The sequence below is a fragment of the Bombus terrestris genome, chromosome 13, assembly GCF_910591885.1.
Source record: "Bombus terrestris chromosome 13, iyBomTerr1.2, whole genome shotgun sequence".
Lineage (NCBI taxonomy): Eukaryota > Metazoa > Arthropoda > Insecta > Hymenoptera > Apidae > Bombus > Bombus terrestris.
This window is the reverse complement of record NC_063281.1, coordinates 13,638,255-13,650,906: the sequence shown is the minus strand read 5'-3', so window position 1 is coordinate 13,650,906 and position 12,652 is coordinate 13,638,255. Positions and strand designations below refer to the sequence as shown.

The 12,652-nt window shown below is 43.5% G+C and overlaps 1 protein-coding gene across 1 annotated transcript in view; it reads right to left on the bottom strand.

Moving 5' to 3' along the window:
- Positions 1-4,066: 4,066 nt before the first annotated feature.
- LOC100648767 (paired mesoderm homeobox protein 2B) overlaps positions 4,067-12,652 on the bottom strand; it is a 39,194-nt gene continuing 30,608 nt past the window's right edge. Inside the window, exons 4-6 of the mRNA XM_012315443.3 lie at positions 11,148-11,313; positions 10,729-10,942; positions 4,067-7,004 (exon numbers count right to left, since the gene is read on the bottom strand). Of these exons, the coding sequence (XP_012170833.1) occupies positions 6,515-7,004; positions 10,729-10,942; positions 11,148-11,313 (870 nt within the window). The 3' untranslated portion in view covers positions 4,067-6,514. The remainder of the gene's footprint in view (positions 7,005-10,728; positions 10,943-11,147; positions 11,314-12,652) is intronic.

The window sequence follows — 12,652 nt, the reverse complement described above, 5'->3', positions numbered from 1 at the left end:
TGGATCGGTGCGTTGGCCACAAAGTGGCCTCATTTTTTCCTAATTCCATGATCTGTAGGCCATAGAGGGTCGGTTAGCCGACGTGGTGCAGCAAGGAGGAGCAGAGACAGACGCTTCTCCCCCGCCGGCTGGTAGGTCGTAGAGCGTGCTCTCGAACGGCTTTGACATGCAAATTGTCTGACAATGAATTTCGTAAAACCTTTTACCACGGAGTACGCTCTCGAGAGCACCGGCAGCTCGGTTGAAAACGTTGTTTCGCGAGCACATCCCCTTCCTACGCAGACGAGCCTAGCTCCTCTTCCAGTTAGGGAAGAAGATACCAGACGACGTTGACCGTATTAATCACTGTCTACCGACATCAGGCCACCACGCCAGTTCGACCTCCGCGATTCTGCCAGGATCCTTCCGATGCTTCTATAAAATCAGTTACCACGTCCTGATTCGCAAGTTGATCGTGTAACGCCCTTCTCTGGATCGTGATTAATATAAACGTCGTGGCTGGAATAATTGGCGTCGAAACGCCGAACTCAGACGTGACAAGATTGCGAGGGATAAAGACTGTAACGGGAAGAAATTGAGTACCGCGAAACGCTTCCACAGGAACTCGTTATCGCGATTGGGAGATTCCCTCGTACGGGATTTTACGGGACGCAAGTTGAATTAGAAGACACGCTATTTTAATCCGATTTGGATGTCGAGGATGGAGGATGGTCGTTTCGTTGTAAATCGTACAGCGTAGATATGCGTTTGAATGACGATGGTTGGGTTTTCAAAATTTTTAGAATATATACATTTCGAATCATAATTTTATACAAGAGGAAGAAACGAATTCGCAGAGCTATCGAAAGCAGACACCGAAGTAATTTCGTACAGAAATGACTCGTGTACTTAGCGTGTGTTTTTTTTCTCTCATATAAAAATCCAACAATCGAGTAAGCGTCTCTCTTCTGTTCATTGTAATTTTTTCATATTCAAATTCTCGGAAGTTCTCCATTCCCGAAGCTCTCAGCGTAAAATCATATTTGATTTTAAACAAATACGCAGGATTCCAGGAAAATTGTAAAACATAACTGGTTGAAGATCTGGTTGAGATCCAGCAAGCTCGACGTAGACGATAATATCGATTTGTCGTATATAGTATTATCGTTCGATCCGAAATAAGAGAAACAGGAGAATTATGTACTTAGAAAATTGATTGTGCGAGCCGCGTTTAAAGTTACGATAGAAGGAGCTAGAGGTAGAGGATCAATCGGATCTTCCTTCGACAATATACGCCGATAGGGGTGGTAGTAGTGGCTCGTTGAATCCCAGCTAGCCACGTAATGGGTATCGAGAGACATTGTTAAGCGTCGATCTCTTTCCCCAAAGTGACCTGGCGCCTCGCTTCTGCTCTCTTTTTCCATCTCTTTCTTCCTGCAATTCACGCGGAAACTCTCTCTTCCTCTTTTTCTCCGATTCTCTTATTTTCGATACTTTGCTTTTTGTTGCCATACTTGTTTTACGTTCGTCAATTTTCGTCCTTGCTATCCCATTTATTTTTCGCCACCCTTCCATTCTCCGTATCAAAATACATATATATCTTCTATGCACCGAGTACATCGAGATACATTTTTGAAACCTTTGATTTTTCTTTCCTATGTTATACAGTATTCGTCAATCGTATAAATCAAACTCTTTCTATCGCGACAACCTTCGTTAATCACTTTTTACGTAATTTCAGAAATTCATCGTCGAACGTATTCGTTACCCCCGTTAAACTTTTTAAACTTTTCCTGCATCCACGTTTTCCGTTAAAGCTTGTTTCAAGCTCGTTCCACCGTATCGTTTCCCGTTTTCTCGTGCTTCTTTTCATTCCCCTCCTTTTTCACCGCCGAGCGCGCCCCGTTCCTTACAATCAATTCACTCTTTTTCCCCGTGCAGCCTCTTTTCCTTCGCTTTTCTTAGCCGCTCGTTCGGTATTTCCCTCGCATACGCGTCTTTACGCCTGTTCCCTGGCTCGGTCCGCTATCAGTCTTCCAACTCCGCGCCCTCCAGTCACCCACCCCGTTCATCCACCGCATCCGTATCCGGCGGAGCGGGTGCTGGAGTAAGGCAACGTCGGTGCACACGTTTTCCTATATAGATCGCGATGGAGCCCGCGGAGCCGGAGGATAGAGTAGCTTGAGGTAGATGGATGCCAAAGAGTGGGGAGGAATGGGGGATAAACCATGATGTCGTTGATTAATACGGTTTACCAGTAAGTGTAACGGAGTGTGCAGAATACGTCTGTACTCCCACCATCGGCAACGACCTCTTCTCCACCTCCACTTTCTTGCGAGTCGCTGCCACCACCACGCCACGGTTACGAGCAGAAGCAGAAGTTACTATCCTCCACCCTGCCGGAATCCGTTGAACCAACCCCCGAGCCACGTGCCGATCAATGGCGTCTTGTCTCTGGTTGGTCGAGCCAGGAACAACCCCCTCGTATCGTTTTATCCCTCTCCCTCTGGCTATCCTCTCTGTCCTCGTCCCACGAACAGTAACCATCTTCGTTCCTCTCGCGGCAATTCCTCTTTGCGCGTCTCTTTCCGTTCTGGACAGACCTTCCCCTCTTTCGCCTTGTTCCTTCGTTTCTTCTCTCTGTCCGGCTGTCTGTCTCTTTCCTCTCCGTCCCTCTATCGCATTAGTTTCTCTCGTTTTACCTGAAATAGATTCCGTTCGGTTCCTCTTTTTCTATGCCACGTAGGAGGTCTCCGTCCTCGTTTTCTGCCCCTCTTCTCCTTTCTTTCGGTGCGGACCTCGCTAGGGGAGGGTTGATCCCATAAGAGAGGGTGAGCTTTTCTTATGAGGAGCATTGATTGCCAACAACCCCTTCCTCATCCTCCCCGGCGGTATTTCTCTCGAACCGGTCCTCCTCTTTTATCCTTCCACCTCCCCCTCCCTACTGTGTCTCGCGTCATGGCACTTCGTCTCGGTTTTTAGAGGCGTGCTTTGTTTAAAAAACCCCCGTTCAGAGAATCGGCGGTACAACGTGCTTTCGAGCTGGGAAATTGTTCGATCTAAGACCCGATATAGCGCATCGGAATGCCGTTGTTTGCGGCCGGGCTCCTCTTCCAGGGATCAGTTTACCTCGCTAATGGAATTATTCGCGTTGCCTTCATTTTTCTACGGTTTCGGTGTTTAACGGTTCTCGAGTGGATCGATTAATTCGATCACGATCGATCATCGGTACGTTTATTTCGTTATCTCGTTGCCTACGGAGAGGAGAATTTTTATCGAGGACGAGGATGCATATTTTCTAAATACGACGTTTCCAAATTTTTTTTACGCTGCCATTCTAATCAAATACGTAACTGTGAAATCTTCGATTTTATTCGATTTCTTTTCGACGTACTTTAAACATCGTCTCTTTGTAATATATTTCACTGTCGAGAGCGAAAGTCCATATCGCGGGTAATTTTATTCGAGTAAGAAACTCGTCTGTATGTCGAGGATCAAGTTGAACGTCTAACTTACCCTGTTTCAAACTGATTACGAATACATCGGCAGATGAATGTTGTCGATCAATCCCTTCCTTTGTACACCGCGTGTAATTCAACGCTCAATTGCTATTAGATGTTAGTACTCCAGTAAATCTCTCTGATAGGTTCACTATAGCCTTTGATCACTCAGTACCGAGTTGATTCTGGGATCCCTTAAGTGAACACCTGATCCTTCGCAGCGTACCACGTCGACTAGATCGTGAAAATTTTAGTTCGTTCGATCGAACGGATTATAAAGCTTCTAAGAATCTTCATTGATCGTCATTTATAAATGGAATTTTCCATCGAAACGCGATAACCGTTTCTTTCGAAGACTAATATCGACGAATTTTCATATTTTTCTTATTCTTAATATAGCGAATTTTGGTATATCCCTGTGAGAAACAAAATAAAAGGAAATAGGAACGGTAAAAGGTATAAGCAATACGAACGGAATACCCTCTGTTAAAGTAAAGTTGGGAGAAATTTCGAAGATTCTGGAAAACAGATTGCCACGGGACAGGACAATTTATTTATTCGTTTATTTTATCTTTATTAAACACACGTTTTATCACGAGAGAACATGTTTATTCGAATAATTCACTATAATTCAGTTCAAGCTACATGATAGTTGCTAGTTTGTAACATATTGTTTATTAGATTATCCTTGATTAGCACTGACGATTCACCGGGATTTAATATACAGGTCTCTACTAGTATCTACGTGTCTTTCGTCGTTATGTCGTTATACCACGCCTTCGTAATCCAAAAGAACGAACGTTGATCGTACTGTAACGCAATCGAAACGATTCTTAACTAATCACGAGCACGAATCGTAGAGACGATCAAAATGAACATAGCACGTGATTGTTTAGGGGACTGTCGTCTCTTATATCGTTATTTCCCGTGCATATATACACACCATTGGCTCGTATCTCTACGATGGATAGCACTCGTACAGCGATTTCACTCCCTTGACTTTCCTAAAATTATATCATTACGTCGATGGAAATTATTTTAAGACGTGTACGAATAGCCGTCGACTCGTGGCTAACGTGTCCATCCTTTAAAATCATAACGTGATTTTAGAGGATGCTCGTCACCCTTAATTTGATCGGAAATAACCGGAGATTTTCGACGTTTCTTTTAACACTCGAGTTATCAAAGTGACGAAAACGATCAACTTATCATTTTTATCCATTTTATTTTATTACAAAAACAGCTTGAAATTGTTTTTCACTCTTCAAATACTTCGTTATTCAATCTATTACTTGATCCAATATCGTTATCCCTTTTTATAATGCAGAGAATTTCGTAATTAGAGCAAAGCTTAAAGATTTCATCTTTCTTCTTGGATAATAAAAGGATTGGGAAAACGGCTGAAACTTTCACAGTTTGCCTTACCTGAAAAATTAATTCTCTCTAACGAACAGATTCAAAGTGTTCCGGACACTTTGTTATTTAAGGTGACGGACATCCTCGTATCTGTGCATTCGATTATCTTCGAATATATCGAGGAACGAGGCGGAGCTAGTTTCTTCTCAGCTTTCTTTTTTTCTCTTTTCGTTTCTTGTTAAGTGATAGAAACATTATCTGAGGCGCGTGCTTGTGTCGCGCGAGTAAAGCGGATATCCGTGTTACTCGGATAATACGGATATCCGTATTATTTGAATAATGCGATAGAGTAATCATATAATTCAAGAAAATTGTCATAGATTCGATTTAGGGGCGATAATAGAAATTATCCTATCACGGAATACAAATTAATTCGTGTTTCCTCCTCTTAGAGTCAAGAGAAGCACACTTTTTTAAATATATATTAGGAACGGAAAAGAAGTTAGAAAATTCTCAAACAAATATTATACGTAAAATAAAATCGCCGGATTGACCGATAATTAACTTTTCAATTGAGTTTATAAGCAATGATATCTCATTTCATGAAATCGTGAATTCTAAATGTTACGTTTATAACGATATTAAATATCTATGTTTTCTACTTACTTTGCAACTACGGAATTTCTTTGTCATCACAGTAATACGGATATCCATTTCGTTTACAAATCAAATTAGTTAAAAAATGATCGATAACGGATATTCGAACGTTCCTGCGCAGATCGAAACATTTGATTTCGCCTGTCAGACAATTAAGTATAGAGCGCATCAGGCACGTGTTGGTCCTTTGCGATCGACGATCCGTTCTCATATTTGAACCAGAAAAAAGAGTACTTAGTCGTACAGCGTCGGTGATCAATTCATCGTTCATAGTCTATTTATTGGCGACAGTCCACTGCAATTTGTGAATTATCTACAGATGGCCGTAAAAGTTCTCACGAGCGTTTTTCGATTTCGATAAAAGTAAAATTTGTCACGCGATCTTAGACTTTCGTTAATCATGCTTCTTTCGTTAAGGCAAAACTGCGTTCACGCGAGACAAGGGACGAAAAATTATGTTTGAAAGAATATATAAATCGTCTAATGATCGTGTCGTCTAACCGCGTGTATCCTAGTTTGATTTTTCGTTATCGTGGACGTAAATATTAATTAGTTACATTAGAATTATATCTTTTAATCTTTTCTATAACTAAACGAGAAACGAGGTAAAAGAAGTTTCGAAAGCTTCGGCTTTCATTGTACTTTCGTTTAATCTAGTTTCGGCAAATTTCACTTCAAACAGATCATTCAGTTCTTTAAAGTCGTTTGATTATCAGCTTGTTTTCATCTTTCGATCGAACATCGAGTAACTTTCTAAAGGAACGACGTTTACATCGAAACGAATAAATTTCCCATTAAACGAATAGATGCGCAATCCCACGCAAGAAATCATCAGTTTTCAAACCTCGAGGCCTTTTCTTGAGAAATTCGCTAACCGTTCCCCTAATGTCGTCATTCTTAAACGAAACCGAAGAGAAACCGTAAAAGAATAGGAGAAACGTGAACCAACGTCTTGAAACAAATACATGCCATGCCCAGTGTCAAGGGGCGACGAGCCCGTCAGGCGAGCGCTGCACGCGATCCTAGGGATCCTCTTTTGTGGTCGGCTGTATTTGGTGCACCATGCTCGGCAGATGATGATGATGGTGTTCAGGCCTCCTGGACAGCCCCAACAACGGCGGCAACAACGGCAGGGGCAACGGCAACGGCAAACCTCCAGGAAAACCGGCCAGCCCACCGAGAAGCGCGGAAGCGGTCGAGTGTTCCTGAGCTTTTCTTCTTAACTCGGCCAGACTGCTGTTCCTGTGGAGATCCCCGGTTCCAGGCTTGCAGCAGCCACACAGGGAACCTGGCCATCCGGCCGGAGACCAGGACAACATGTCCTGCAAGCTTCCAGGTCGATGATCGCTCGAGGTCCAGAGCGACGGAGTCGTCGAGGTTAGCGATGTTGGCGCGCTACTGACCACCTTGTTACCGAAGAGTGGCGGAGAAAATTGCGCTGCCAAGTGCGGAGAGAAGAACAGAGACGTGGGTGGTTCGACTGGCCTGAAACCCGCCGCTAATCCTGGGCCGCTAGAATTTTAATTAGGAGACAATGTCGATTAATCGTTATCGGTCTATCGAGGGAATAAGAAAACTTTGTCGAACGAGTGACAATTTTTTGGGACAAAACGGAGAATGGAGAATTTTATCTTGGTATAGGTAGAGAGTGTTCGTAGCGTGAAAGGGGAATTTGGACCGAGCGATCGAGGCAAAATTTTTATCGGGAATATCGTTATCGAAAAATGGAATTTTTTGATGTATAAAATTTTGTCGAGCGAGCGGAGATTGCAACAGAGAATGATTAGAAAAACGAGATACGACTTCAAAGTTGTGGAAGTTAGTGGGAGGGGTGAGAGAAGCAAGGGTGGAAGAGGAAAGCAGAAGGGCTCACGAAAGCGCTAACCCGATTAGCACGCGCGATATTCCGCATCCTCCAACAGCCGGCGGAGGCTGCTTCGAGGCGCTGATGATTATCTCAAATATTAATCGCAAATATTGTTTAATTAATGTAACGTGCCTGAGGTGAAGCTCGAGACGGAACGCAAGAGTGACGGAAACACGGATACGATGAGTCTTCAAGGCGGAACGAGAGAGATGCTTAATTAGGCGAACGGAGACGAAGCGAAAATGGTAAACAGGGAGATACGATGATGGGTAAACGTGTACAAATAGACGGCGGAATCTGTAGAAAAAAAGGGAAAGTTAAGGAGAGTTAAAGTCGAGGTAGAGGGTTGTGGAAGGAGGATAAATAATTTTGCGAAGATAAATAACGAAGAAAAAAGCATTCGAGGCTAATGAATAATAAATAATAGAAAATAATATAAAAATTTAGATATATGCTAAAAAGCATTAAATTGCATTGAATTTAATTTATTTCTATTACCTTTACGGGTTAAGAGATGAAATTTTATTAAAAGTTAACCAGATAAAATATAAAATAGGTAGATAAAATCGGTATGATCCATAGCACTCATAGCACCGAAATATCGAAATTTCTGCTTTTCCACAAAAATTTGAATTGCTCCCATGAAAGCGTTAAGATAGAATTTTCTATAAGCGTCAGACATCGTACCTGTCTATTCTACTTGGAAAGTGGACAGGCAAAGGACAGAATAAAGGATAAACGATGATACACGGATAATCGTTCAAAAATTGAAGCGATACTGAAAGTCTGTGCGCTAGGGCTAGTAGTGGATTTTGGTTGGTGGAAGATGATAGGAGTAGGAAACCGCAACGGGGTAGTAACGGAGGGTGGCGAAGGAGGCGAAAGCGACCGTAGAGGCGCAGAGAGGAACGCTTGAACCGCGGTAAGCGCGATAATTGGCGGCAATTAGCTGCGTAGCCTAGCGTGCACTTACGTTACTTACGCTCGCTCGCTTCCCTTCCTTGCGTACACGCACTTTGTTTCTTGGTCTCTACGCGTCTAATCGGGATATCTACATGGTCTGTGCATATTCGCGCGGCTTTTACGATTACATTGCGTGCGTATTCTAAGCGCGAGATCCTCTTACCAGAGAAAGACACGATTACTGATCGCTGTTTGTCACAGAAAATCAACTAGATCGATAGCTCGACAATCGTCAAACTCGTTACAACTGTCATCTTCGACGTTAACATCCGGAATCTTTCTTTACAATATGTTTGCACCAAATATCAAGGCGGATATCAGAATGCATCGAATAGACCAGGATCGATACAGGTGCCGGAGTGGAAACCAATTTCACTCAAGATTTTGTTCTCAGCAAGTAATTTAAATCCCACGTTCCTAAGAGCGTTATTGTAAAACAAGAGAGACGCGGGCTAAAAGAAGGACGAGAGAGAGAGATAGCCTGTTTCGAACGAGTCACTGTTCTGTGCCGGATCCGCCCCTATTCCGCGAGAATCGACTGCACATGGAACAGTCTCTCGGTGTTCTTGGGCTGGTTGGTAGGTAAGGAAGAACGCAGTAAAGCGTACACCCCTGCAGTCGAGAAGCTGCCGAGCCGCTGAATAAATGATGAGGATATATTTACGGCGAGCGGTTTTAAATAAATTACAACTGCGGAGACGGCGAAGGAGTATCTTCCTACCGTTTCAACCCTCCCCCTCTGAATCCCCTTGCTGTTTCCATCCGCGGTCTGTTCCACCATCTTGACTCGAGTCATCCCGCTACCAGTGTATTCCGTGTGTCTACGTTTCGGGTATTGTTCTTACCATTCCCGTCGATGCGAGAGGGGAGCTTTGTCTGGGATTATAAAGAGCCACCGTCGAATACTTACCGTCGTCGGCAAGAAATCGGCGAATCGCGTTTCTTTCGCTCGAGCTTTCAGCCCTATATACGCGTATATACGTGGCTGTGTGCATGCAAGATCCGCAGGAATTGGTTATGGTTTCTTGGATTTATTTTCGTGGCTTTCTCGTTTCAGAACGACCGTGTAAATGCTGATTTTTGCATATCTGTCTCGCGTAAGAAGTAGTAATTCTTTGTCGAAGAACGTGAAAATGGATTTCTCGCTTTCGAAACATTATCGCTTGGATTCCTTAATCTAGTATACTATTGTATCAAAAGTATTCTTAATTCGGAAATTTTATTCAAGGAAAAGCTTCGTCGAAAATGAATGAGATGGATATATGAATATTGATATTAACGGCAAACATTTAATATATTAGTAATATTAATCGCAAACGCTATTATTGATACTGACATTAATGCCATTGCTATAATGGCTTATCCTCTGCTTTCCAATAACATGATTTTCTCGAAATAGTATCGTTGCAATATTAATTCGATCAAAGAATCATTAATTCAACGATGATAATACAAAGAAATATTTACGTTAATGCACGCTATGAAACACGCAACTTATCACGAAATGCCTATGTTTACGACATTGTTATTTTTAGAACGATATAGAAGAATATTTTAAACCCGTGGGGTTTTTCGTTTGCTTCGTTGTTACATAATTCATAAATATAACATCTCTTTTGTCAGTAGAATGGTGGAACACAGTTGAAAATCCATTTTCATATTCCAGCTTGGTGTACGCGAATTTTTTTCGTTGAATATGTGTCGGGTAAGAAGTAGGTTTAAATTTCACTATTCTACGGGAATTTCTTTGGAATCCCTCTATTCTCGACAGAACGACCCATTTCTCCCCATTATCTACTTTCTTCAAAATTTTCCTTATTTCCAATTGCTCTTATTTTTCTGGAACAACGCACCTAAAGAACGTAACGGTATTAAACCCAATTCCTTTACTCGCGCTCGTCGCTGCCGATCTTTCGTATTCTCTATAAATCTCAACCTAATCCTCAGTCGACGACCCTGCGTGATCTTCGTCTACTACGTTTTAACCTCGACCAAGTCACCTATCATGCCGAAGAATCGTAAAACAGCGCTGCAGGGAACGGTCAGCTCCTAAATCGCGCGTATGCAACTCGTTCGGTTGTACGCGTTTGCGCGCTCGTCTCGGGGTCCCGTAGCGATTTAACGAGGCGACAATTATCGCGATTATACGAATGGCAGCGAGCATACTGGGACGAAAACGTGGCGCAGCATGAGGGTTGGGGGGCTGAAAGGGGGTCGGGTAGGAAGCGACGAGGAGTGGTTTAATGGCGCGTATCAAGCATCCGGTCGACGTGTTCAGCGGTGCTTGCAGCGTGGAACCACGACTGAGTTTCAGACGAGGGGAGAACGGGGCGGGGGTGCGCGGGGGCGGATGAAGAAAGAAGATATTTCCTAAAGACGTAAATACAAACGAAGCTAAAAGCTCACCTCTCGCCGGGTGGGCCGAGACCTCCCATGGTGCTAGGTGGTGGCGGCGGCGCCCTTATGGGGGTTGGCGGTGGCGTCGAGACGCCACCCAAGGACGGCTGACTCTGCTGAGGCCGCGGACTGACCGACGCGGAAGTCGTGCTGGGACTCCTCGATCCGCCAGCTCCATCTGGGCCGGCGTCCTCCGCGTCAGGGGCGCTGCTGCTTGTTGTTCCTTTTTAAGCAGAAAATACCAATTCTGAACGATGCTAGTTTCGCTTCTTAAACGCTGGAAGAAACTCGTCGAAACGACGGATCTCGAATTTTTTATCTATGCAATTACTAAAATTATCTCTCTCCGAAAGAAGAACGCGAAATTTATTACATCGATATTAATAGTAATGCGTTTGAAGTTGCCGTGTTCTTATTCACGATCGTACCTTCAGGGTCGTGTCCTGTGGGACTTGGACCTGCCGACGAAGACGTTGGCGGTGCCAGACCTGTCGTTTCCAATGCACCACCTCCCCCGTTACCTTCCCTTTTTCTCTGTTCCTCCTTCAAACGTTCGCTTTTCCTCCACTTGGCTCTACGATTTTGAAACCACACCTGGAATAATTTCCAATATTTTTTGATTAAACGATGATTAAACAAACGAACGAAGGTGTTTTAGCGGATACTATCGCAGATTCTCCGTCGAGAATCCAGGAATTTTTCGTAATGACTTTAACCCACAAATATTCGACATCGAGATCGAACGATCGATTCAAAAGAAAAAAAAGAAGAAGAAGACACTTTGGCTAATTTACTGCTCGGCAATTGATTACGACGAAGATGTAAATAGAGTAAAAGGTGTACGATACAGTGTAAAAGAAAAATAAAGAAAGAAAGATAAAAAGCAAACGAGAGTACGATGAGGAACGGCGCTGAAGGCGGCACTTAAGCTGCTTTATAGGGCTACACCTGGTGTGCGGATATGGAAGGATAATTGCATGTAGGGGGATGGCATTCGCGGCTGGACCAGAGGGGGTGTTGGGCCTCTTGCCCGCGTGCATGTTCAACGAGCCGACAGCAACCACAGCGGCCGAGTGTTTTTTAAAAAGCTCGAGTTCCGCTAACGAGCCTAACTTGACATAATACCAACTGAAATAGACTTTATTATACCCGGCGGTGCTCCGCCGCCTCGTGCTCTCGTTCGTTCCGTGTGTCGTTGCATTCCGATTGCACCCTAACACCAACTTCTTCCGGAACGAGTTCCTACTTTGAACTTTCTGAAGCTGTTACGGTTGCGACAACGTGCAAGTTTAAGGTAGCTAACACACTGTAAATAGGCTTTACACATTGCGAAACAGACATTACAGTTACGATGATCTAAACGTCGCTTTTGGAAAATGTTTAGGATCGGAGAACGATCGTATATTAATCCATATCTTTCGATTAGTCGGTTCGCCTTCTTAGACATTCCAGGATCGATGAAATATCATCGCAAATTACTGAAAAAAATCCACCTGTTATTTCGCACGAAAATCTTCCACGAGAGTTAAGCGGATCGAAGAAAGTTTCGAAGAATCACGGCGCAAAAGTAACGAGAACTCATTAGCGGATTGGAATCGATAATAAAATAAAGTTCCGGGAAGTCAATTATATTGGCGCAAACGTAATTCTTCCTGCGACTTGCTTCTAAAAGACAAAACGCGTTATTAGAGATCGGTCGAGTACCGGGGAATGATTATCTTTTGTCCTGGAGCGAAAGTTTCACGGCGAGAGGAAGCTTGGAAAATGGTTTAATAAAATAAATACGATGAGCCAGCTTCGCGTTGCCTTCGAATTCGTACACGGGAAACGAGGACGGTGGATACCGGCTGACGGGGAAAGATATAATAATATCCTCAGGGTTGCGGGGGCGAGTAATAGCTGGGAACAAAGCCGCGGTTCCGTCGGGACTGCC